The sequence below is a fragment of the Cladophialophora immunda genome (genome assembly GCF_000835495.1).
Source record: "Cladophialophora immunda strain CBS 83496 unplaced genomic scaffold supercont1.2, whole genome shotgun sequence".
NCBI classification, from domain to species: Eukaryota; Fungi; Ascomycota; class Eurotiomycetes; order Chaetothyriales; family Herpotrichiellaceae; genus Cladophialophora; species Cladophialophora immunda.
Window position 1 is genome coordinate 50,804 of NW_015622542.1, and position 24,449 is coordinate 75,252.

At 51.0% G+C, this 24,449-nt stretch overlaps 10 protein-coding genes across 10 annotated transcripts; 7 read left to right on the forward strand and 3 right to left on the reverse strand.

The window, feature by feature from the left end:
• The first annotated feature begins 464 nt into the window (after window positions 1-464).
• PV07_02408 (uncharacterized protein) lies at window positions 465-1,938 on the forward strand. The gene is made up of 2 exons (XM_016389014.1): window positions 465-570; window positions 640-1,938. The coding sequence occupies exon 2, from the start codon at window positions 745-747 to the stop codon at window positions 1,210-1,212; it is 468 nt and encodes a 155-aa protein (XP_016250916.1). The 5' UTR covers window positions 465-570; window positions 640-744; the 3' UTR covers window positions 1,213-1,938.
• Window positions 1,928-3,610, forward strand: PV07_02409 (uncharacterized protein). Its single transcript, XM_016389015.1, has 4 exons — window positions 1,928-2,224; window positions 2,277-2,659; window positions 2,717-3,304; window positions 3,355-3,610. Exons 1-4 carry the CDS (start codon window positions 2,134-2,136, stop codon window positions 3,490-3,492), a joined length of 1,200 nt encoding a protein of 399 aa, XP_016250917.1. The 5' UTR covers window positions 1,928-2,133; the 3' UTR covers window positions 3,493-3,610.
• Window positions 3,611-4,592: 982 nt separating this feature from the next.
• On the forward strand, window positions 4,593-5,057 carry PV07_02410 (uncharacterized protein; the record flags this gene model as incomplete). The annotated part of the gene is made up of 2 exons (XM_016389016.1): window positions 4,593-4,658; window positions 4,707-5,057. 2 exons carry the CDS (start codon window positions 4,593-4,595, stop codon window positions 5,055-5,057), a joined length of 417 nt encoding a protein of 138 aa, XP_016250918.1.
• A 212-nt stretch (window positions 5,058-5,269) lies between these two features.
• Window positions 5,270-7,604, forward strand: PV07_02411 (uncharacterized protein; the record flags this gene model as incomplete). Its single annotated transcript, XM_016389017.1, has 2 exons — window positions 5,270-6,125; window positions 6,172-7,604. The coding sequence occupies 2 exons, from the start codon at window positions 5,270-5,272 to the stop codon at window positions 7,602-7,604; spliced, it is 2,289 nt and encodes a 762-aa protein (XP_016250919.1).
• A 245-nt stretch (window positions 7,605-7,849) lies between these two features.
• On the forward strand, window positions 7,850-9,294 carry PV07_02412 (uncharacterized protein). Its single transcript, XM_016389018.1, has one exon. The coding sequence runs from the start codon at window positions 8,160-8,162 to the stop codon at window positions 9,192-9,194; it is 1,035 nt and encodes a 344-aa protein (XP_016250920.1). The 5' UTR covers window positions 7,850-8,159; the 3' UTR covers window positions 9,195-9,294.
• Window positions 9,176-11,451, reverse strand: PV07_02413 (uncharacterized protein). The gene is made up of 2 exons (XM_016389019.1): window positions 11,089-11,451; window positions 9,176-11,034 (listed from the first exon to the last, which is right to left on the reverse strand). Exons 1-2 carry the CDS (start codon window positions 11,197-11,199, stop codon window positions 9,298-9,300), a joined length of 1,848 nt encoding a protein of 615 aa, XP_016250921.1. The 5' UTR covers window positions 11,200-11,451; the 3' UTR covers window positions 9,176-9,297.
• A 199-nt stretch (window positions 11,452-11,650) lies between these two features.
• PV07_02414 (uncharacterized protein) lies at window positions 11,651-12,422 on the forward strand. The gene has a single exon (XM_016389020.1). The coding sequence runs from the start codon at window positions 12,006-12,008 to the stop codon at window positions 12,315-12,317; it is 312 nt and encodes a 103-aa protein (XP_016250922.1). The 5' UTR covers window positions 11,651-12,005; the 3' UTR covers window positions 12,318-12,422.
• On the reverse strand, window positions 11,975-14,311 carry PV07_02415 (uncharacterized protein; the record flags this gene model as incomplete). The annotated part of the gene is made up of 3 exons (XM_016389021.1): window positions 11,975-12,982; window positions 13,037-13,074; window positions 13,136-14,311. 3 exons carry the CDS (start codon window positions 14,309-14,311, stop codon window positions 12,430-12,432), a joined length of 1,767 nt encoding a protein of 588 aa, XP_016250923.1. The 3' UTR covers window positions 11,975-12,429.
• Window positions 14,312-14,689: 378 nt separating this feature from the next.
• PV07_02416 (uncharacterized protein) lies at window positions 14,690-19,518 on the reverse strand. Its single transcript, XM_016389022.1, has 6 exons — window positions 18,900-19,518; window positions 18,807-18,841; window positions 18,615-18,748; window positions 16,728-18,556; window positions 15,720-16,680; window positions 14,690-15,672 (listed from the first exon to the last, which is right to left on the reverse strand). The coding sequence occupies exons 1-6, from the start codon at window positions 18,981-18,983 to the stop codon at window positions 15,233-15,235; spliced, it is 3,483 nt and encodes a 1,160-aa protein (XP_016250924.1). The 5' UTR covers window positions 18,984-19,518; the 3' UTR covers window positions 14,690-15,232.
• Window positions 19,519-20,722: 1,204 nt separating this feature from the next.
• PV07_02417 (uncharacterized protein) lies at window positions 20,723-23,497 on the forward strand. The gene is made up of 3 exons (XM_016389023.1): window positions 20,723-21,268; window positions 21,331-21,778; window positions 21,834-23,497. The coding sequence occupies exons 1-3, from the start codon at window positions 21,256-21,258 to the stop codon at window positions 23,302-23,304; spliced, it is 1,932 nt and encodes a 643-aa protein (XP_016250925.1). The 5' UTR covers window positions 20,723-21,255; the 3' UTR covers window positions 23,305-23,497.
• The last annotated feature ends 952 nt before the right edge of the window (window positions 23,498-24,449 follow it).

Sequence of the window (24,449 nt, forward strand, 5' to 3'; positions counted from 1 at the left end):
CTGTATGGAGAGGTCTCATATAAAGCCCTGAGATGAGGTCCTCATAGAAGTTGTCTCGAAGCACCCTTCACAGGTACTTTCCTTCTTCATTGTACCAGAATAGTAATACTGAGAATGTATCTATTAGGGCTGTACAGCATTATCCCAAAACAACTTATGCGATACTGCAATCCTAAGGAAAGGATACAAGTATGCTCCGCTGAGACTGGAATTGATTAGAAGCAAAGTGATTCGATCCCTCGTTTTAGGCGATTATCTCCGGATTTTGGGGGATCCCTACTGGACCGTCGGGGTCAACAGTGGCGCGCGATCCATCTCTCGGAAGTAAAGCTTATTGTGGCCTGGAGCTGGGAAGCAACCATCAAGCCAATGTCATGAGACTCTTTTCAATTGTATAGGGCTTTGTAATTTGGGAGTACTTTGTTGGTAAATCGATCTTTCCACTCATATTTCTATGCGACTTCGGAACATTTTGCTCACCAGATCCAATGTTCTCTAACTTTTCAGCCTTTCCGCATTGAAAACGGTGTTACCTCACTTCGCTTAATAGGCGCAGGGTCAGATATGGTGGTAAGGGTTTAATTTTTGAAATATTCAGTCTATATTAACCTTCGCTAAATCCTTAAGTTGGTATGCTAGTATACATTGGCACATTCGACATAAGTGAACATGTTCTGAGACTTGTGAATCACCTTGAGTATATATATCAACCTCAACGCGGAACGAAAGCCTTGACTCAGTACTATGCAAACCGACATCATCGTCTTCATTGAGAAGATGAAAGGCTACATGCGATATACAGTGGCAGCTGACTTACCGGAGATTGTGGCTGAAAATCATTTCTATACGGAAACCCAGCATTCTGGTGCGATCAAGGGGGGCCCAAGCTCCGCAGTCTCATCAGCAAATTCATCCCACCACGGGTCCTTGTCGGCACCACCGTCCTTTCCATATGGTCATCTTTACCTACAACACTCACAGAGTAATGGACGAATATCGAATTCGAATGACACCATAATCCAGCTGTCGCGCAGTCAACATGAAGGGCATGATGACTTCCAACCCCAGATCTGGCAAGAGATTGAGAGAAGGCGGAAGGCCGATCATATCATTGACAGGATCACCAACCCCAAAACAAAGCAACAAGCTAGGATCCGTGAAGAAACGAACCGGTCAAGGTGGGCCAAACGCACCGGTGTATCTGGAATCTAAGCAAGAGGAAGCGTGGATGAAGCTTCATTCCCTGGACTCGTGAAATAAACTCAGGTGCCACTCTATAACTTCACATTGTACGCAATGTCTATACAATCTCAGGGTTTTTCTCGACGGTTCGCTTTACTCAGTAACACCTGGCAGATGGTGCCTGCAGGCAGTGTTAACGACTCAGAGTTTTTAATTGGTTTTAAAGCTCTTCCGACTCATGAGGTCCGTCGGCTTCAGTTGTTGGCTAGCACCAGCCGACCAGGCTTGTGATGCGTATTGTTTTCACAAACCATCGACATCGACTCAGGTTTCCAAGAGGCAATTTGAACATTATTTACCGTCACTGTGGTGTCTGTTGTATGTTAAGATACGTATGCGAAGGATCGTGTCTAGGTTTTGGCCTGTTGGAGACAAGGATGATCGATCTTGGATGCCATTGTGTATTTACATTGGTGGAGGATTGGGAACAGCTGGGCCACAGACCTGCGCGACAACTGTGGCTGGTACCCACCGCCTCTGGGGAAAGGAAAGCTTACGAGATCTCCGGACATTACTAACATAACATTTGAAAGATTTGCATTATACCAGATGTTGCGGACGAAAAGACTGCTCAGTCTCGGCTTATGCCCGGCACCGAGGGAATTGTTTCTCAAATGTGGGGTTGCGCACAACTACCGACAATGGAGGGGTTAGGTTATTTCAAACTTCGAAGACATTGAGAGGTCGAGTTTCTGCATTTACTGAATATATACGTCTTCAAAGCCTTAACAAGAATATCAGAAGGCTCGTAACAGCGCCGTTAAATTGCTCTTGTTTCCGGTGTCTTGTCTTCATCCCAGTGGGTTTTAAAAAGTCTTCGCCATCCCTTTTAGGAGCAACCACAGTTCCGTAGGATTCTGAACCAGCAATCTTCTACATCTCTCCTTCAAGATGTCGTTCGATGAGCAGTTTGAATCTGCCACCAAACCTAGTCCAATTCGAAAAATCGTTGGAGCTGTCGTGATAGCAGCTGACGCTTCCGGTTAACCAGTCCATTTGTCCCTATCAGCGAAAATTGTTTAACAGCAATCTAGGCGATATCATATACCATGGTGCTAAAGGATTCACTTCTGTTGATTCAGAGGCCGCCAAACCGATGACAGAAGATACTACTTTCTGGATCGCTTCATGCACAAAGCTTCTGACCACCATTTCAGTCATGCAATGTGTCGAGCAGGGCAAATTGAACCTTGATGAGGACGTCTCCTTAATCTTCGATGAGTGGAAGTCACCAGACATCTTGACGGGGTGGAAGGAAGACACGGGAGAACCAGAGTTTAAAAAGGCAACGAAGAAGATTACGTTGCGCCAGTTGCTGACACATTCTAGTGGTATGGGGTATGATTTCCTTTCACCAGACCTTATGAAGTGGCGACAGTGGCGCGGCGAGACAACCCGTCCGGGTAATGGCGAAATTGTAAGATCAGGTCCTTGATATTTGACTATTCTTGAATTCTGACGTAGTCGACATTAGCGGAAACAATACCTTATGCCCCTTTTGTTTGAGCCAGGCGAAGGCTGGAGCTATAGCTGCAGCATTGACTGGGCTGGCAAAATGGTGGAGCAGGTGAATGGAGGCATGACGCTTGGGCAGTACATGAAGAAGAATATTTGGGAACCTTTGGGAATGGCGTCCACGAGCTTCCGCCCTGGAGAGAACGAAAGGGTGCGCAGTCATCTGTGTGCCACGACTGCCAGAACACCGGAAGGAGACCTTGTATCGGCCGACCCATACCCCAATCCAAATCCGAAGGACGACCTTGGTGGCGGAGGGCTGTATTCATCTGCCCAAGACTATATCAAAGTGCTCATATCATTACTCAAAAATGATGGTATTCTCCTCAAATCAGAGACCGTGAATATGATGTTCACACCACAACTTTCGGACGAGGCTAGTTTGGTTGCAACAGTGACTACACCAGGGGCAGGGCCTATGTTTCGAGGAGGGATTGACAGTCCGGCGTGGAATTTCGGCCTGGGAGGCATTCTGAATATGGAAGACGTGAAAAATCTTTGCAAAAAAGGAACCATGTCATGGGGCGGCCTTCCAAACCTTTTCTGGGTCCGTCCTAGTCCTGTATATGTTGTTTTCCGAAGCTGACCGCGATATAGTGGATCGATCCCGCTGCCGGGAATTGCGGCATGTACGCATCCCAAATTATTCCTCCCGGCGATGCAGAGTCAATGAATCTTGCGGTCGCGTTTCGCAGAGAGATCTTTGCTCGGCATCATGTCCAAAGTAAAGCATAGGCATAGACGAGAGAACTGCCTTGACGACTTCAAGCACAACATTGTGTGGTGCCGTCAATCGGGCTCTTCATGTTGGTACCAAGTTGTTTTGATGTTTGCAGCTTCTGGAGAAAATGACGGCAATTGCCAACCACAGTTTCAGCGCAACTCGAACAAATCTCCAGTCTCACTGTGCGCCGGTGCAAATATATCCCCCGTAGCGAACGTAGTGCCCTTGATCGCATGAGCGAGTTTCAGAGTTGCACTTCTGTCGTGTTAGCCGCCAACGTAAACTTGTAAGTATGTTCACCCGCGCCCAAGTCCTAATTATGTTCATAACCACCATGATAGAAGCAAAAATTCCACAAGACTACACCCAAGTATCCAAGTAGGCAGTGGAAGAATTTCGTAGTGAACCGCCATTGGGTCAGTTGGGGCGGTACCCACTGCCGCATACAGGAAACCCGAGATATCTCCAGCACAGATCAGTTTAGGCAAGTCTAGATAGCCTATAGCAACCTAAATGCCCTCCCATCTCAGTCTGAGAAGGTATAATGACGTTGCTTGCCATGTGACTCAAGCAGGACCGCAGGACAGTTCGCTTTCGGTCAATCACAAACGGATGGAAAGGGAGAGTAAACCCATCAGGCTTGACCCAGGTGGAATAAGGTTTCGTAAACACGGGTCAGCTGTCAACACAAACGCAAGATCCATGTCCATTTCTGCGCCCTAGATTGACATGCTGACAGCTTTTGGCAACGTCGGTCAAAGTGTTCGACCTAAAGTTGATTCCAGTGCGAATGCGGCCAGGGTACCGGGCAATGGTAGGCCATGCTGAGCATGCAAACAAATGTGCAGTATGGGAGAATTCCAGACTGACGGGATAGATTCAGGAGGCTGTGTCAACAGATGAGAGCACCGACAGCCGGCATGCGCCCTTCTGTCTGCAGCATGTTAACCAATTGTGGGCTCTGCTTGTATTAAGTGAATGCTTCAAGACGGCCGGGTTACTTGGTACACAAAGTATAAGTACATCTCTACTCATCGTCGAGATCCGGCAAACAATCAAAGGTTGTCGATTGTTTTGTAGACCTTGATCTTGCTCTTTGAAACATTTCGCCATGCCCTCCGGAGGTTGCCTTTGCGGTCAACTCAAATATGAGTACACAGGCGAGCCTATCATGAAGGTAAGAGTCCTTGCCGCAGTCCCTTGGAATATGAGGCTAAGCAACCAGGCGATATGCCACTGCATAACTTGTCGACATGTCAGTGGCAGTGTGTTCACGACCAATATCGTCGTCCCAGAAGGGAATTTCAAGATTACAACCGGGACGCCCAAGACATATGCAACGACTCAGGATAGCGGAATGACGTTGACATATTCTTTCTGCGCCAATTGTGGGTGTGTCATCAACAAGGTCGGAGACGCTGAGGGTTTCCGCGGTGTGGTTCTCATCGTGGCTGGATCTCTTGATGATGCCTCCGGGGTGGAGACAGCAGAGCCTGGCGTGGAGTTCTATGTTAGCAGGCGGGCCTCGTGGCTTCCAGCACTTGATGGCAAAGGACAATTGCAAGAGTTTGCTTGACGAGACCATAAGGGTGTGCAGAGACATTTCGGCAAACCTACCTAGATTGGTGCGAAGAGGGACAACGGGGTTGCAGTTGCCGTCATTGGGGAAGTGACCTCGTCTCTGCGAGCTTCAGTAGAGTCTTGTTGAGCCGTGTAAGGAGACAACACGGCGATCTATTCCACTCGAAAAGTCCCTTTGCCGCTTTGATACCCAAGGATGCGATCATCATGGATGAGCGTACGCCCCTCATTACGACCGTCTACGTAACTCGGCGTCGACCAAGATATCCGCACACGACACTGAAACGCTTCTGTTCCGTCGCCCTCGCGAGCAGTCTGATAGCCATTATTGTCTGCTTTCTTCTTCCGGTCGCCATACTACCTCGCGGTCACGATTCCGTCTCTTCCTACCTTCCATGGTCCCGTCCTTATCCTCCCTCATGGCCGCAGAGCGCAGGCATCACTTTCGAAGAACTTATTGAGCTGCTTCTAGAGACTCCCGATGAGGATAAGGCACGTTCATGGAGCGAGTATTATACGTCGGGCCCCCATCTTGCGGGCAAGAATTTGAGTCAAGCTCTGTGGACAAGAGAGCGATGGGAAGAGTTCGGTGTCAAATCGGATATTGTTGCCTATGATGTGTTCATCAACTACCCGAGTGATCATCGACTAGCCTTGTTAGATGGGCACAAGGTCAAGTATGAATGCAGCCTGGAAGAAGACATCATTGACGACGATCCAACAACTTCATTGAAAGATCGCATTCCAACATTCCATGGGTACTCGGCCAGTGGCAATGTTACCGCCCCATATGTGTATGTCAATTTCGGTACTTACCAAGATTTTGAGGATCTACAAGCCGCAAACATCACCTTGGAAGGCAAGATTGCCCTAACCAAATATGGTCGAATATTCCGTGGGCTCAAGGTGAAAAGGGCTCAAGAGTTGGGTATGGTCGGAGTAGTCATGTACTCTGATCCGCAAGAGGACGGCGACATTACAGAAGAGAATGGATACAAAACGTACCCAGATGGACCGGCTAGAAATCCAAGCAGCGTGCAAAGAGGCAGTACGCAATATATCAGTGTGTCCCTCGGGCCTCCATAACTGACACGTGCTGACAGGCGCAGGCACACTTCCCGGAGATCCGACAACTCCTGGTTATCCTTCGAAGCCAGGTGTACCTCGTGTCGATCCGCATGGCTCCACCCCTCGCATCCCGTCGTTGCCCATTTCTTATGCCGATGCCCTCCCTCTCCTCAAAGCTCTGAACGGACATGGGCCCAACGCAAGTTCATTTGACAAGTCCTGGCATGGCGGAGGTCTGGCTTACAAGGGTGTTGAATACAATATCGGTCCATCACCAGACACCGTAGTCCTCAACTTGATGAATGAGCAGGAATATGTCACAACGCCTCTGTGGAACGTTATCGGTATAATCAATGGCACAGCAAAGGATGAGGTAATTGTTGTCGGAAATCATCGAGATGCCTGGATTGCCGGAGGTGCAGGAGATCCCAATTCCGGCTCGGCAGCATTGAATGAAGTTATCCGGTCTTTCGGAGAAGCTCTCAAGGCCGGATGGAAGCCACTTCGAACAATTGTCTTCGCGAGCTGGGATGGCGAAGAGTATGGTCTTATCGGCTCGACCGAATGGGTCGAGGAATACCTCCCGTGGCTCTCTAGCAGCACCATCGCCTACCTCAATGTGGACGTTGGCGCGCGCGGAAAGCACTTTGACGCTGCTGCATCTCCATTGTTGAACAAGCTCTTGTACGCCGCGACAAATTCGGTGCCCTCGCCAAACCAGACCACCAAAGGGCAGTCAGTCGGCGACGTTTGGGATGGCCACATACGCACCATGGGATCTGGCAGCGATTTTACCGCCTTCCAGGACTTTGCCGGCATTCCATCACTTGATTTCGGTTTTGGGACCGGACCGAAAGACGCCGTTTACCATTACCACTCTAACTATGACTCTTTCCATTGGATGGACGCTTATGGGGACAATGGGTGGCACTACCATGTGACTGTGGCCAAAATATTAGCACTGGTCACCGCGCAGCTGAGCGAGACTCCCGTCTTGTTCTTGAGCGCTCAAGACTATGCCGAAGGTCTCAGTGTCTATTTAGACGATGTCAAGGAGAGATCCAAAACGCATTTGGCAGGGTCGAGCTTCAGCTTCCAGGCACTTGACAATGCTACCGCAGAATTCCGCAACGCTGCCACTAAATTCGACGAATATACCGCCGACTTGACGAAAAAGCTCGCAGAAGACGTGCCATGGTGGGAATGGTGGAAGAAAGTGAGGCTGTTCTACGAAATACGGAATGCGAATGAGAAGTACAAAACACTGGAGCGTCAGTTTCTATTTCCTGGCGGCCTAGACCACCGGACTTGGTTCAAGCACGTTGTCTTCGCTCCTGGCCGGTGGACTGGTTACGCGGGTGCCACCTATCCAGGCCTCGTCGAGAGCTTCGAAGACAAGAACATTACCAATGCTAGGAGATGGAGTGCGATCATTGAAGAAAGGCTGGGAGCGGCCACAAGGCTTTTGGAGTAGTATCGCGCGGACAACAGTCAGCTCTAGTACTTCACTGACAGAGAGTGGTAGAAATGGCAAGCAGAGTGGAACGCTGCCTTGCCTCGTGTCGGGTCAAGCGAGCCAATCTTTCCGTTCTCTATCCGTATTGAGCTTACCTAGGTAGTATTAATGCAAAGATTGTATAGGGCAATGCTACTTTGAAATGTACGATCTGACCACATTCATTGATTATTAACTATTTAGCCACCAGTCAAAGGCTCATGGTGCGAGAAAGCCGTAAGCATCAGGCGCCAGAACAACAATCGGAATATCATAAGGCGAGAAGGATTCAACTCTTCTCCGCGGAGATGATGGATGTACTGTCCGTCGTGAAGGATCGAGGCCCAGCATAAGCGCAAAGACTGAAGGAGGTCAAACGAATGCACCGTCTAGTGAACAAGGTGATCGAAGGGCAATGCTGACTTTGTTTATTGCCATTAAAACCTTCGCACACCACAGCTCTCACCGTTCTGCGACTGCAAAATCGTTTGAAACAAAGCGCGTCGATCGTTCCTTCACGAATTCGATTCAAACATGGCGAACTCGCTCGGATTCCAACTCCCATGGACATCATCTCCCCTCGTCGTCAGTGCCCCCATGGGTGGCTTTGCCGGCGGACATCTAGCAAGCGCCGTCACGAAATCAGGCGGTCTCGGGATGATCGGTGCCATCATGTCTGACGACTTAGAGAAGGAATTGGGCATTGCAGCAGACGAACTGAAGGCCACTGCTGAGGCGAGTCATACGCTCCCCATCGGCGTAGGCCTGTTACCCTTCATTGTCAAGGCCGAGTCTGTGCTGCCCATTCTCAAGAGATATCAACCGGCCGTGGTCTGGCTATTTGCTGCAAAAGAACTCGACGACTACGCCACTTGGTCTGCAGGGATTCGAGAAAGCTGCCCAAATTCCAGGGTCTGGATCCAAGTTGGCAGTGTAAGCGCCGCGGTCGAGATCGCACAGACGGCTAAGCCTGATGCTTTGGTCATGCAGGGCGCTGATGCTGGTGGTCATGGGTTCGAAAGAGGCGCCAGCATCGTGTCGGTGCTACCAGAGGTGGCTGATGCTCTTCAGGCAAAGGGCCTTGGTAACATTCCGTTGCTGGCGTCGGGAGGAATCGCCGACGCCCGCGGTGCAGCGGCTGCACTCGCGCTGGGGGCATCTGGGGTCGTGATTGGGACGAGGTTCCTCGCGGCGAAAGAGACAAAGGTGCCACCTGGATATCGGGAGCTGGTGCTGGCAGCAAAAGATGGAGCACAAAGCACCATCCGCAGCAAATTGTTCGACAGCGTCGCGGGTCCCAATATCTGGCCAGCCGCCTATGACGGAAGAAGCCTCGTCACGGAGAGCTACGCAGATCATGTTCGAGGCATCGACATTAAGGAGATTCGAGAGAAACACAATGAAGCGGTGACCCAAGAGGATGGCGGCTTCGGGAAATCCAACCGAGCAAATGTCTGGGCTGGTACTGGAGTAGGACTAGTGAACAAGATGCAGAACGCGGCTGATATTGTGGAAGAGGTGCGAAATGGGATCAGCAAGATCCTAGAAGGTACGATAGCACGGTTATGATTCAAAGTCATCTCAGGTTGTTGGGATCTATTCCGTACGCCGTATGTGTATTTTCCATCAAAGCCTATTGGGACTTTCAATGGTCTCTGCACTCTGAAAATGCTCAATAATAACTCGTCCCGCCGACACCTAATCCACTCCTCGTAGCTCCAAGGTCACTGCTATATCTGCGGGCTCCGGTAGGGATAATGCCAGGGCCAAGTCCGATGGGGCTGGAAACTCGTCGAAGCTGGAGGCTGTGACGTCGAGAAGAAGGTTGTGAGGTCCTCGGAGTACCATGTGGTAAGAGGCGAGACTCTGACAGGTCTTCGTCGTCTTCCACTGCTTCTTCGTCTATAGATGGAGCACTAGATTTCCTGGAATGTGCTCCAGCGGCGGGAATCGCAGATGCTTTAGCGTCATCATCATCGTCTTCGTCATCATCTTCGTCACTTTCGTCTTCGTCCTGGTCACCTCCAAAGCCTTCCATCTCCACGAGAAACCAGACTGGAACTGCGCCAACAATGGCGATCAATGCCAATGTCCACCAAGATATCACGACATATCCGATATCGACTCCTTTGGTGAACGTGGCGCCTGCTAAAGCTGGTCCGGCAGCTCTTCCAATGGCAGAGATACTGGTTGCTACCCCATTCAGCGTACCTAATATCTTCAAGCTAGCAGCGCTATTGGTAAGAAGAATGGTGGAACAAGGGAACGCGAAGATACCACAAAATCCTTTGATCAGCATCAGCAACATCATAATGCCTTGTTTTGACGAGTCAGATGGTAATAGCGCCGTGAAGGGCGTTGCAACATAGACCAAGGGAAATGCTAGACAACAAGCCTTGAGACAGTTTAAAACGCCAAACCTCCTCGCAAAAGGGGGAAAGACAAAGAACTGGATGAGCATGCCGAAAACACCGTAGATGGTAAAAAGCAAGCCAATTCTGTTTGAATCAATCCCGAATCCCCCAGCAAACTTCCATGGTAAATGAACCCGGGGGTCTTGAATAGATTGCACCGGATAATGCATGAATATCGGCAGTAGTTGGTCATAGGCCACCGAATGCATGGCCAGAAATGTGTACACCACGAGGTTGATGTTCGACTGTCCAGAGAAGACCTCTGCCCAGCCTGGACTCTGTTTGGGGATCTTGGCCGCGGAAATGGAACCGGATATCGGCGTGGACAGTTCGCTCGACATCCCAGAGAGAAATGGATCTGATTCTTCAGTGTTTGACCATGGCCTGCGTTGCGGCTTTCGGGTGCAGGAATTGGTCAGAAGTTTGCCCAGTATCAACCCACAGTCTCTGTTGGATTTCTTTTCCTCCAGGGTTTCGTGCAAGAAGAGGAAGCCGGCAGTGATTCCGCACAAAAAAAGAATACTGATCAGGAGGTTGGGCAGCGCAAAAGGATATTCCTTGAGCAGTTTCAACCTTCCAAAGACTTCGGGATATCGTTCCACAGGATGTACCAGAGATCCACCGAAGGACGGCCCAAATATACTGCCGATGTTCCAAACGAGCGGCATGATGCTGAACGCACGCGGTTGTAATTCCTTTTGGGGGACCAGTTCTGCCACGGCTGTTCGAATGATCCCGACATTCCCGTTCGACAGGCCTTGCAAAGACCGCGTGATGAAGGCCCAGAGGAGGTTTTTGGAAAAGCCAAAGAGTATTGAAGATACCATGGTACAGGTCAGGGCGAGGAGGATGATGGGTTTGCGGCCAAAGCGGTCTGAGGCCCGTCCCCAAGCAATTCCAGTCAAGCATTGAGAGAGCGAGAAAGTCGCAGACATGAGACCGGCCCATTTGGCCACCTTATCATCGCGGACGTTGAAGGATTGAATCATTTCCGGCTGGACCAGGTCAGTGAGAGCGATTGAGCACGCTGGAGGGATTGGGAGGCTCACGATATATGGGTAGACCGAAGTCATCGCGACTGGCTCCGCGAAGCGGCATACTGCCAGAATGAGCAGTTGCTGCTTGGGCAACTGAAGTGCCCGTTTCGCTCCTTTGGCCATGGCTTGAGTAGGGTGATCGTGCGGGAAGAGCCATGGACCTCACTCTCAACCATGAGACGCTGTGGGATATAGGTCGATGGTGGTTGCACGGTGAAGGAAGAGGAAGAAATTCCCAGGCGCCCATCGCAGAAGAGAAAGAACATGGGCACAGCGTCAGAAGGCGCAGTCTGGCCGAGTTCCGCCACTGCTGCTGCCGGGGTCATTGTGGGCGGTGGGAGGATGACCAAAATTCACCCAATCCTTGCTCTTGTGATGAGAAAGGCGTTGGAGGTGGGCGGCAGGAAACACGTTACTAGGCCAAACGAGGGGGAAAGAGGCATACTGAACCCCCGCTGGTCCCAGTGCTAGGAGGCCATCTCGGTGGCTGGTTGGAAGGAGAGCGTGGCCGGGTTGGAGCCGGGTGCCGATTGCCGCTCTTCCACCTCCCAGCAAGCCAGTTACTCCGAACCTACTCGGTACAAATATGACCACCTATTTGTACGTACCTCTCCAACTACCCAAGTATCTCCTCGACCATATCGTGGATAGCAAGTCGTGCCCATGGCTCGGCGCTTGTGTACATCAAGTGTTGTGAATGTCTGGCGAATTTCTTCCGCCCGAGACCACATCATGTGGGAAAAAGGCGACGCAGAGAATACTCTGACGGATGATACCTGTTTCTACTGACAATCACACCAGGCTGAAGCAGGCGCTGTCACCTTGAACGGTACCGTTATCAAGCAATCTCGGTTGCTCCTACGTTTGGCGATGCAGTTCCCGAGCTCTCATTGCAACGAGGGAATCCTTTCGTTTGCCGCCAACATCGAATGCTTTCCTCTGACTTATCAGCTGCATGGCACCACTGTCACCCTGTGAACCCAGCTTCGAAAACTTCATTCATACGGCAGAAGAGGACATGTCCGCTACTCTCAGTAGCGTATTCAAAAGAAGGGTGTTTGTGTTTGTGCCTGGCGCAGACGGGGAAGAAGAGCATCTTGCCGTCAGAATATGTGGAGGTAGCGTTGGAAGAAGAAACTCCAATAAGATGGATGTTGCACCTGGAAGACCTGCTGTCGTGGTCGAATGGCCCTCTTGAGTACCGCCGAAAGCTCAAGCGAAGCCAATGTCACATTTTGTGATTCCAAGCAAGATATTCAGGACTCCCAAGGCCGTTTTTCACTAGTCATGCGTTTCAACTGTTTGTTCAAGCCCAGTCCCAGCCCAGGAGAATCAATTTGAGTCAGGATGTCTTCATGCAGTGTTCCTTCCGATGCCCGCTTTATATCGTGCCAGGGCCTTTTCTCGAGACTCTTTGTGATCGACCATCGGCCCTGGATATCCGTTCGTTTCAGCCACTTTCCCAAAGCCGCGGTTGTACGGATCGTGGATTCCCCTGCTGTCTTTGATCTCCGCGAGCTCTGGCACCCACCTGCGAATATAATCTCCTTTCGGGTCAAACTTCTCGCTTTGGAGCAGGGGATTGAAAATGCGAAAATATGGCTGTGGGTCAACACCACAGCTAGCACTGAAACCCCAACCGCCATTGTTTGATGCGAAGTCACCGTCAATGAGGTGCTCCATGAACCATTTCTCGCCCATGCGCCAGTCGATTAAAAGATCTTTGGCTAAGAAGGACGCCACGATCATACGACAACGATTGGGCATGTATCCTGTATATGCTGCTTGGCGCATTGCAGCATCAACGATTGGGAAACCTGTCTTTCCTTCGGCCCATCTGTTAAACTGGTCCGAGTCGTATTCCCACTCGATATTGCTGTATTCTGGTTTGAATGATTTGTTCATGCTGCGAGAAGACTTCAGCCATGACTGCTTCCAAAAATGAACACAGCGGACTCACCAAACATAGGGCCAGTGGCATAAGACATGTTTGTAAAACTTCAGACCGATGTTAGCCCCGGCTTCGTACTGCAATATTCCACGGAAAGAGGTCGCTCACGTCTCTCCACGCCACCTCCGCGATCCACATCGAATGTCCTTGTTTCCGGTCATCAGTCAATTTTTTCAGGGGAGCAGCTTCTCGTGCTTCCCTGACAACAGTTCGCGCGGCGATGGTGCCGGCCGCAAGATGTGGGCTCAGAACAGACGTCCCATTGCCACTCGGGAAGTTCCTAGTATCATGGTATTTGGCGATTTTTTCCAGCACGAACTTGCGTAGCCGATCTTGAGCTTCGCGTTCTCCGGCAGGCCAAATCCTATGCATTCTCTTCCTTTCCTCCTCAGTCAACTGCTTCGATGGGGGTGCGTCTGGAATTTCAGTGTTGAATAGTGTTGAAAAATTGTCCCTAACAACTCGAGAATTTTGGGCTGGTGGAGGAAAACAGTCCAGTTCTTTGGGATTTTGATTGAGGTAGGCGCACCACTTTCGATGCCAGGGACTGTAGACTGATATTGGACCGCCGGAGTTGCTCTTCAGCTTGCCAGGCTCCACAACGCAAGTGTCATGGACGACGCTGAACGATATTCGCCTCTCCAAGCAGGACTTAATCAAAGCAGCTTCTCTCCTGAGTTCATCCACCTCGTACTCGGCGTTGCAGAACACATGGCGAGCGCCCCATATTGTGCACAACTCGATGAGCTTGGATGAAACATTCTTTCTCTTCTCAACTGTCTCGACGTACAATGGTATATCCAAATCGTCCAGATCCTTTTTCAAAGTGAGAAGGTTGCGAAGAATGAAATCAACGCGCACAGGGGCTGTCAAGTGAGCTTCGTAGTCCTGCGGTGATATCAAATAAAGACAAATAAGGGGCACATCGAGCATCTTGGCCGTCTTGCTTGCTAGATGCAGCCCCTTGTTATCCGTGATACGCAAATCGCACTTGAACCAGTGGACGACGCAATCACCTGGCTGTATTCGGTCTCGATCTCCCTGTGTCTCTTGGACGGCCTTCTCAAGTGTCTCTATGGGCCGCTCGATCATCCCAGTATTGTATGCCTCGGCTCGCTCGTTGGTCATTTCAGGAGGATAATACTTGCGAAGGACAATGCCGTACTTGATCTCATTTGTTGAGTCTTTGTATTGATTCGAGGAGACTTTGGGAGAGCGTATTTTCCTGTGCTCGGGATCGACAGAAGCTGTCACTTCATCTGCTTTCCGCTTGAAGGGACGCATGGTCGGAATGCTTGATTTGAGACATGCACTCGAAACCTGGAGTGGCGCGAAGATTTCGACTCGCGAGAAGGAGCAGAGGCCAAAGAATTAGCCTTCTTCGAATGATCATGCACTAGTAATATGAATGGTGATGTAAGGGCGAGGATCGGATTTACAAGCGAGATCGATCTCATTGCACTGTGGGTCAATCTGGTCTACATACCTGGAGTAACCCGATGCAGCCTGGGCTCCGCAATCTGGGTCGGAATCCTGTCAGATTACGGTGCTGTTGGGAGCCACCGGTTCATCCAAGGAGCTGCTTCTCGTAGACAACTTCGGTTTCAAACCCCCTAGATGCGGGCCACAATCTGCGACCTTACACATCCATATTATTCACTCAAGGCATTCGTGCTCTGTGATCCGTATTCGCCCTCGACAAACCGCGTTTCCGGCGCTGCTGCGCGCGAGACGCAGCCAAACAGTCACCCAAGGATATAGTAGTAGACAGCGCAGATCAATGCAAGATGGAAATTTTCGGCATTCGTCCTCTTTTCGAGCGAGGAACGACATGCAGTCCTTGTATACCATGCGTGAACCGTAATACCGTTATCCAAGTGATTTCCCATTTTCCAAATACCATGTACTCTTTTCCAGACCGTGGTACTCTCAAACCCGCCTTAATGCGACCATATCCATCAATATATAGAGCTGAACTCCTCACGCCATCGCTATCCATAAGAACCTGGAATAAATATGGGATTTTAGATGCTCAGTCAAACAACAGCCCGCCAGTGGTGAACCATCCCGGCATGAATATTCCTAGATTTTGCAAATCTTCCTTATGCCCAAGACGAAAAGGAATATTGTTATACATCTGACGTGGGTTTTCCCGCATGCTTCGGCCGCATCGGCCGGATGCCACCGGGCGCGCTGTTGGAGCAATCACGAGAGGGGTGAGACGTCGTTCGAGTCCAACACGTCGATATTAGGCTCTTTAACTGCCGTTTGGCAGCTTGTTGATTGTGACGCTGCGTTCCCATCGGCCTGGGGGATCGCAGTTGAACCTCCCTCATTTTCCTCTTCTGGTATAGTTGCACAGTATTTCTTCAAGACCTGTTTGAGCGCAGGTCTTCGTATTGGCTTGGCCAGAAAATAGTCCATCCCGGAAGCCATACATTCGTCCTCGTTGGATTTCTCGGCGAATGCAGTGAGGGCAACAATAGGTGACTTGAACCCCATTTCCCGAATGAGTTTCGTCGACTGGATCCCGTCGAGATTGGGCATTTGAACGTCCATGAAGACCAGATCGAATCTCTGTCCACTCACCATAGATTCTCGAACCTTTTCAAATGCTTCTTGTCCGTCCTTCGCAATAGTGACATCTATCTCGCGGTCAGCAACCTGGCATTTCACTAGTTCAAAAACTTACCATAGACATCTTCCAGCCTCAACATGCGAAGGACCACTTCTTGGTTCACTTGGTTGTCTTCTGCCACGAGCACGCGCACCTTCCGACCCTTCTGCACTGCTTCATTTTCCACTTTCTTTATCTCATTGAGTTTTGCCTGGGATGAGTCGCTACTCGTGGTCTCTTTGGCCACATACGGTTGAGTGAAACCGACTATCCTTGGTACATCGGCTAATTTCAGTTGGTCGTCCCGTGCCGAGGACAAGGATGCTGTGGAACCACTGTGGTTGTGCAGCGCTGCGTCAGGTTGATCGTGCAATGTTTGCCCAACAAGACTGCTGGCTTTGGAGGCTGTCTTGTGGGTTGAGGACGCCATGGAGGGAGTGCGCTCCGATACGTAACGAAGCGGAATCCGCATAGTAAACTTGCTGCCAGCCCCGACTTTACTGTCGAGAGAAATATCACCACCCATCAAGGCGGCTAGTTGAGCGCATATGCTTAGGCCAAGTCCAGTACCTCCGTACTTCTTGCTCAGGCCGAGGTCGCCTTGAACAAAGGGTTCAAATATCATCTTCTGCTGTTCAGGTGGAATCCCGGGGCCCGTGTCCTCAACCTCGAATTCAAAGCTCAAGTCTTTCGTGTTCACTGGCGGCGGTGACATGGAACGCTGCCTTTCTGCGATTTTCGGTATGTGGGTTGTACCTCCAGCGACGTTTATGCTGAGCTTCGAATCTTCAGTTCCACCAGAATTTGAATGGTTCTTGTCATGGTCTGCGCTTTCTGGTGATACCAGCGAACCATCTGACATTCGTACTCGCTTGTTACTTGACGACTTTGACTTTCTCGAGTTCAAGGACGACTTCCGCGCGCTTCCTGTTCGACTGGGAAAGTTCTCAACAAGACCTGTGCATCGAACACGAACTGTAACAGAGCCATGCGCAGGAGTGAATTTGAGACTGTTGCTGACAAAGTTCATAAGGACCTAGAGAATGTTAGTAGACCAAATCTTGTTGTCGAGACAAAACACACCTGCAGAATCCTGTTCTTGTCACCCCATAGACACATATCCCTCACCCGGCCTGTGCCAACAGGACCATACAGTTTCTCGCCAGATAACTCAGAAGAATCACCAAAAGCGTCGTTTGTCCCGAGGAAAAGTACTTTGAGGTCCACCTGCGCCTCCCGGGCTTGTTTCTCAAAAGTGGGCATGAGTTGGGTGCTCAGATCGCTGAGTCTGAATTCCGCTTCGTCTATCGACAGCTGCTGCCCAACCTCATTCTTGCTGAAGGTGAGGAGATCAGTCAACAAGTGAAGCAGCAAATCTCCGGATTTGTAGATGGTATTGAGGGTTGATCGTATTCGGCCAAGGTCATCCTCATTCATACAGACGGTTGTCAGACCAAGAATACCATTAAGAGGTGTTTTCAATTCGTGGGAAATGTTGGCAATGAAGAGCGTCTTGCTCTGGTTCGCTGCTTCGGCTGCCTTCTTACTCTTCTCGAGCTCCGCTGTTCGTTCCTTTACCCTTTCCTCAAGACGCTCGTACTGCATTGTCAGCTCGTCGGACATCTCGTTGAACGTGCGTGTTAACTCAGTAACCTCATCAGTAATTAGGTGTTTTCGCTCTGGCACCTTTCGAGGTATTCTAAACGTTCTGTGTCGCAGGTGACGAGGAGTCGTCGATCGTTCTGGCTGTTTCGGCCTGGTGATTCTCGTCAGAACGCCAAAAAAGCCCTCCTTTCGAGCCGCATCACGTTCATCAGCATCTAAGATTTCCTCCACTTCTGCTCCTTGCTGACCTAGGGTGCTGGAATACTCGCTGTTGTCGTCAGGTTGATAAGGCTCCACCGTTCGAGCGGTCGCAGCTGCAAGATGTCGGATTGGGGTGATCGAATAGTGCGCCATGGGAAACATAATGGCAAGGAGCAAGCCAGTTACAGAGAAGACACAGATAAGGACAACGTCGCGCAGATGATCGATGGGTGCAACCACTTCATGGTGTGACTGCTCCACGACCACCACCCAATCGACAAACTTCGTGGAGAGGGTGGCATAACCGGCTGAAACTCTTGTTCCATCTTCATTGCGCGTTGAGATATAGGCACCAGCATTATTGATGGCCTTGTTGTCCTTGGTCCATGCCGAAACGACTGCCGGATAATCTGAAGCAAGGAAAGGCTCGGTGGCATTGTTGACGCTGCTCCGAGCCTGATGCCGATATCCCAGCGTAGCGTTGCTTGCGGGCGGCAGTACAAACCGGAGTAGTTGAGACTCTGCGTAGGATTTGCTAGATCCCCGAATCTGGCGCTCAAAATGGTTATTTGACGTCGCTGGACCGATGAGGAGAGTCTCCCCGGTTCTGTCGAGGCCTTCGGGGGACTTCTGGATTTCGGAAAGCATATCGGTATTGGCTAGAACGGTCATCCAGCCAAGGACATCTGACCGAGAAGTGTTATTGATCAGCGGAACCGTGAGCGACAGAAGTGAATAAGTCTCGTTCACGACCAACGGTCCTAGGAATAGCGTATCGTCAGGCCGTATGATTTTGCCTTCATAGAATATCGTTGAAAAATTGGTTCCTGGTTGTGGAGGGCCATAAGTCAAATTCGGATACAATGAGGGTGGGTAACCCAAGCCGGGGTCTCCCAAGTAAACCGCAGAGCCATTCGTGTAGTTGTATGGTAGTTTGATTGTGCCGTTCAATCCAAGCGCGGTGACGTTGAGTAGCCCATTGACTGCGGTCTCATTGCCATTGAATGCATTGGGATATAAGATCGCCTGAACAAGGACGCTGCCATTGGCGAGAGCGCCTTGAAAGTCACTCACAGATCGCTGCCAATTCTCATTTGATGTGTTTCCTTCTCGATGGTCACGGTTAGCAGAAGCACATTGCAAAACAGTCCTTGGAAGGATTACCTGAATTATATCTTCCCAGGGCACTCTGAATCAGCAGCCGCGTGCTGATCAACCTAGCCTGTGAATCATACAACAACAGTGCACTTGTGAACTGGGCCGCCTTGAGCGATGCCGTCAAGGACAGACCGGATAATCTGCAAATCTCAATCAGCATTGGAGAGCGTCTGCAGAGGAACGGGTATATTTCCTGACCTGATGCTGGTGATGAAATTGTAGTTTTGGAACCACTAGTAGCCACAACTGATTCAGTATTATCCGCCATTCATTGCCTTCGACGAGACGTACCACTGCAAGTGCAAGCACCATAAGAGACGTGAGGGAGCAAAAGAGGACGAGCAGCCCGAGCTGCTCCCGTATTGAAATCCGCATGGCCGCGGCTTATTCCCCCTCCTTGCTCTTTGCATCTCAATATTAACTGCACCACGCGTAGTGCTCGGCCTATCCTCAGCTTCGCGGTCGGTTCATGGTGAGCGCCGCATGGTCAGCATTCTATGCTGAGCGAGATTGTCGAGAGACGCGAAGGGAGATTCTGAGCACTCGTTGATTGATTCCAGTTGCAGATAAACAAGCCGACAGACCGGTTCTCTGTAAAGTCTTGGACCACAATCGGGGACTGAAGGGTCAATGAACTGAAGTGAACCCCAAGGCAGGTTGCGAGAGTGAAAACGCGAGGACAGTCGGTAAAAGGTTGTAGGCAATGGGATCGACGGATGGAGGGGATTGGAGTCGCTTGTGTTCGAGACCCAGAATAGGGCCGGGATGTTCGGCGGAGAGTGAAAAAAGTTCACACAAATGATACCTAGACTTAACAGCAACGGCAATCTTTACTCAGAGTCGCAGAGGAGAAAGATTGACCAGACCCAAGGCTGGGGGTCCAGGTGCGGGTAGAGCGTGAGAGATGGCGAAAGGCGAAGGGGGAAGGGCAAAAGAGAAACGATCAACAGGTGCGAGCGGCGTGCCCACCCTCAAACCCTAGCGGGTGCCAGAGCCGGCAAAATTAGCCTACAACTCTGAGGAGCTTAAAAGGCGGCGTTGCCCAAGACGGCCAAGGCCCACGCATAGGCTCGATGGGCTGTGTATGGAGCTTGGGAAAGCCGACACCACCAAGACCGAAAAGTTCGTGGAAACGCCACCTGGGCACATCTAAGCGAGAACAGGAAGCTCCAAAGGGGCAGTCCACCTATGCCTGCCCACCTATCCACCCTTGAGCATTCCATGTCTCGATTCTGGCCTATTAGCACGTCCGTCAAATGCAAGGACTGCGAGGCGCATACGTGGGATTGCAAAGCGGGACACTGAATGCTCCCAGTCCTTCGTACATACGAGTACAAGGATAAATCTACCAAAGTATGTTGGTCCACGCAAATCACTGACCGAGTATCAACGTAGACGCGATGCAGCAGGACGGCACCGTTATCAGGCAGACTGCATGCCAACTGGAAGAGAAAAGAGGCGAGGAGGCTCAAGGAAAAACCAGGGGAGCCAGCCGTCGAAGCTCCACCCTGATTCTCTCCCGATCATGCGTTGTTTTCCTCTTTGAGTTGGTGGTTATTCGGGCGTGAGGTGGTGACAGTTCAGAGGAGGATGGCAAAGTCGGCATCAGCACGTCGGTGATACTAGCTCCTAGAAGGCATCGGAGGCAGGAGGATAGATAAAGTAAAGCCTTTGTGCTTGCGTCAACCGGGAGATATATTCATCTGGTAACGTGATGAGAGCCCACTTCCGCCAATGTTTATCCTGTTGAGCCACCTGCTACTACTTCGGAGGACTGCTCCTAAACAATGATTAGGAACACCTGCGTTGACTGCAAAACCTTCTGCGTTGCGAGGGTCATGCTCCCCAGAAAGCCAAGCTGGAATCCACTTCCGCCGACCTCGTACCGAGTGCATAGGGTACGTTGCAAACAACCCTAGTTCCTGGCTCTAAAGCGCGACGTGCTATTCTATTGTGGGATGAAGGATTCGCTTCCGTGGTCAAAAATGGCAAATTTACTGCGGTTTGAGATCAAGACAGGTTACCTAGTAGAATATGAAGATCGGGTACCGAGTATAAAGTCAGGGTTCACAACGAACGTTTCCCCGACCTCCTCACCTGCCTGCCCTTGTCCCCTCGTCTCTTCCAATATTTCTTTGAGGGGACCTTTGGGCCAGAAATAGTGGGCCTTTGGTCTGGACACTACAGAATTCCCCCTCACTGCCACACTGCGCAAGGTGTCAAGTTTTGGGGGGGGATGAGGCGATTTCTGATGCGGAACAGAGTTTGCCAGCTGGCCAGTTACAACCCAGTTTGCACCTCCAAAGCCCCAGCGCCATTGGGACTTTGCATCGAGACCCCAGGCGAGTCGCCCAACGATCAAGTGCCCCATCAGCATCACCACAGTGATTTGTGGGTGCCAAAGTGATTTCTGGCTTTGGCATGCTGAGCTTTGGCGCCTCCTCCCCGCCAAACCGACGTTCGTGTCTTGCCAGCCAACATGCAGCCTCGTATTCACAGTCACTGTTTGTATGCCTGCTGGCTCGCTCAGGCTATAACATCTTAAGTCTGTCGATGGCTTTGGTCTAACATTGCTAATTTTCTGCTCCCTGAGCCGTTGCATCCGATCCCATGAGCAGTTGGACTCCTCTCCCCAGGCGCATGCAGAATGGCCAACATACGTACGTCATATCAAGAACGGTCGGCGCAAGGAACGATGAAACTGACTTTGACTCCTGCGCAGGCAATATCGCGCCCGTCCTCGACGTCGCCGGTGCGGGCTTCAGACTCTCGCTACTCCTCAATGCCATCAGTTCCGAGGTCTCAAATGCCGGTCTCGAGGTCAAGAGCATCTCAAAGGGTGTCACAATGTTCTCGATGATGTTGAAGCACACGGGTCAAGTCCTTCAGACAACAGACTCAGTCCACTCCCAGGAAGCTGTTGAGACGGCGCAGTCAATAGCAGACGAAAGCACAAGGGTCTTTGACGAGATCAAGGACATGTGGGTGCGTGCAAGTGGGCATGGTGCAGACAACACCACTACCTCCACCCCTCAACAGAGATTCAGGCGGACTTTCAGGAAACACAGGGTCACATATCTGCTCGCACAACTCGAGAGTCTTCAACTAAGCCTCTCGGTCATGCTGCAGATAGTCCAGCTGGGAAAGGTGATGGCGTCCACCTCAAGAAGGTTAGACGAACTGCAAAGTGTGTCGGAGACAACGGCTAACAAATATTAATCATAGTGATTCTCCGGAAGAGGTCTCCTTGAAGAAAGAAGCCATCAGCCAAGAGCGCGCCGAGGCTCAGAACGCTCTTATTGTTCGTTACTGGCAAATGAGCAATGTGGATGTGTTGTTTGAAGCCTCATTGCGGGAAGAACAGGAAGACTGCAAACCATGCATCGACGACGGGGCCATGCAGGACAATCAATCGTCACCGATGTCCTCAGACAACACTCAACAGAATGACACCAACGTTGCTCCTGAGAACGCCACCTCGAGAGCTTTGGTGAGACTTCCCGTCTTTTCTCTCGGCGAGCTTGATCACATGTTACACCAAATCAGGGACTCTCCCCGAGATATGGTTCAAGTCTCAGACCGCGCAATCGACCCCCTCCTCGAGAGATGGACCGTTTGGCGTGAAGTCCGAGAAAGGCGCCACAACCGCGACTCTGGCTCAAGATACGCTCCCTCGGTGCACAATCTTGATGAAGACGATGAGGAGACCCCTTTCCATGAAAGATACCGAGAGAGGGAAGGCAGCCCTCGTGGGTATTACCTGGAAGGCACAACAACCGACTGGAGGAAGCCAAATTCTGCTTCTGCACGGCACGAAGCATTCAGGAGACGGAAGCAGTACTCGGGCTATCAGCCAAGCGTCAGTGCGGCAAGCAGCGATGTGGAGGATTCCCCAGGAGGGAGCACTAGCTCCAAAAAGCGATCCTCGCGCCGATACGTCCTAGACTCGGGTTCAGAATCATCTGCCTCTGAATCTGAAATGGCCCAGCCCAAACCTCGGCGCCGAAGTAGCGGCAGCCCAACCGCTGAACGGAAGATACAAGTTCCTGGGGGAGACGTCCCAGCGGCACACCATTTCACTGCGCCCGTTCAGCCACCGTCATGGATCACTACAAATGCCCCTGGTGGTGCCAATCGTCCACCGTCTACTCAGCCCTCCGTAACGTCGGCTCAGTCGACAGCATCCAGATTGTCATCTCCAGCGTACCACCCGCCAGGCCATCGTCCTTGGGCAACACCCGATCAGAATCCAATACATCATAGTGTCTCAACACCCCTAATGCCGGCGCACATTCCCAGCGCTCCCAACCCATTTGTGCCTCCGCAGGCTGTCTCCTTCCCTCGTTTCGGCGGCCAGGTGCATCCACAGGGACATCCACAAGGATATCCACAGGTACAGCAACATGGATACTCACAACTCAACACATACGCACCGCCTTCTGCTCAGACCCGATATGTTCCCCAATCTTCACCTCGGATGGGGCTTGCACCACGACCAGTATCTCAGGATGGTAAATCCGCAAGGTCACCGTCCAGATTATCCCAGCACGGCACCCCTGTGCGCAACCATGATGAGAAGAGACACTCGAGGGAGAAATCGACGAAGCAAAATATCCGCGAAAGTGCCACTAAGGGGCTCTTGGGAGCTGGAGCCATTGCAGGGTTTCTAGAAGCATTGGAGGGTTTGAGCCTCTAGTAACAGGTGTCGTTCACTTCCGCAGGTTTGGATGAGAGGCATCAGGGACCTTAGGCAAGATTTCCGTGCCTGTATTATCATTTGATTCCAAGATCTCTGGGGAGCTTTATAGCTTGTGCGAATCTGGAGGTATGTGCGAATATAATATCTTCCGATTCTAGATTTTGATTGCATCGATTTTTCCTCCCTTGAATTCTGCTTCGTTCGGCAGAGATCTGTCCCATTGGTATCAACCTCGACATGGGTTAATCCCTCGCATAGATCCGACAGGGAAAAGTGAATGTTTGCACAGGTCATCCTGCTTCAATTCGAACTTGTGAGAGGATGGTGTCATAGATGAGACTTCCCCATGTGTTCGGTCCACCAAGCAAGTGGAGCGTGTACACCGCCTGAAACGTTTGGCCCTCGTACCATTGGGACAACGAACCACGAGAGGAGGAATGTTTCATACTCAACAAGGGTATGGCGCGCATGTGTGTACATGTCTCCATAGAGGCCCACGCGGGTGGCTTCTGTCAAGAGATCTACCGTTTGATAGACACGAAAGGTGAGCGAAACAGGCCAAAATACTCATGTTGGTCAGCGGGACCGAGACAACATTGCCCACTCAATCTATGAGAGCTTTCTTATACATGGACCCTCTGTACGTAATGGCCCTAGGACGCGATCAACTTTCAGCCTGGTCCGTGTGCAATGTAATCCCATAAATCGCCTAATCTCCCCAGGACGGATCCAAACATGGATCTGCTCTCCTCGGAGCAGCCTGCCGACAACAGGTGTGACAAAGACGTCATTGTGAGAGCGTGACTGCAGCGAATGCTCGTCACGGATGAGAATGCCGTTGCTGGCCGAATAGACCACTTTACTTGCTGTTCAACGAAGTCTTGACGAATAATGTAGCCTTTCCCATCCTCCTACCCTGCAACCAGCTAGGGCCTGACAGATGGCATTCATGGACGCAGGTGACTCAGACACGATGAGGTCCTTGTTCCCGTTGGCGGTTGCTATAGCGTGGTTGGTGCCCCTGTAGGCGCAACTCCTGTCCATCAGCAGTGTCGTGATCGAGAACAACAGCTACGAAGGTGCCTTTAGGGCATCTATTGTCGCAGAGCAGATAGTAATACTGGTAGAGCTGGAAGCAGCCC

Bases quoted from the DNA above. Each gene is read 5' to 3' on its own strand.
- PV07_02408 (XM_016389014.1), top strand. From the start codon at position 745: ATGCAAACCGACATCATCGTCTTCATTGAGAAGATGAAAGGCTACATG.
- PV07_02414 (XM_016389020.1), top strand. From the start codon at position 12,006: ATGCTTTCCTCTGACTTATCAGCTGCATGGCACCACTGTCACCCTGTG.
- PV07_02417 (XM_016389023.1), top strand. The intron at 21,779-21,833 runs GTTAGACGAACT...TATTAATCATAG, and splicing joins ATGGCGTCCACCTCAAGAAG to TGATTCTCCGGAAGAGGTCT.
- PV07_02409 (XM_016389015.1), top strand. From the start codon at position 2,134: ATGTCGTTCGATGAGCAGTTTGAATCTGCCACCAAACCTAGTCCAATT. The intron at 2,225-2,276 runs GTTAACCAGTCC...ACAGCAATCTAG, and splicing joins GATAGCAGCTGACGCTTCCG to GCGATATCATATACCATGGT. The intron at 2,660-2,716 runs GTAAGATCAGGT...AGTCGACATTAG, and splicing joins GTCCGGGTAATGGCGAAATT to CGGAAACAATACCTTATGCC.
- PV07_02412 (XM_016389018.1), top strand. From the start codon at position 8,160: ATGGCGAACTCGCTCGGATTCCAACTCCCATGGACATCATCTCCCCTC.
- PV07_02413 (XM_016389019.1), bottom strand. From the start codon at position 11,199: ATGGCCAAAGGAGCGAAACGGGCACTTCAGTTGCCCAAGCAGCAACTG. The intron at 11,035-11,088 runs GTGAGCCTCCCA...GACCTGGTCCAG, and splicing joins CTTCGGTCTACCCATATATC to CCGGAAATGATTCAATCCTT.
- PV07_02416 (XM_016389022.1), bottom strand. From the start codon at position 18,983: ATGCGGATTTCAATACGGGAGCAGCTCGGGCTGCTCGTCCTCTTTTGC. The intron at 18,842-18,899 runs GTACGTCTCGTC...TGTGGCTACTAG, and splicing joins TGGTGCTTGCACTTGCAGTG to TGGTTCCAAAACTACAATTT. The intron at 16,681-16,727 runs GTGTGTTTTGTC...AACATTCTCTAG, and splicing joins ACAAGAACAGGATTCTGCAG to GTCCTTATGAACTTTGTCAG.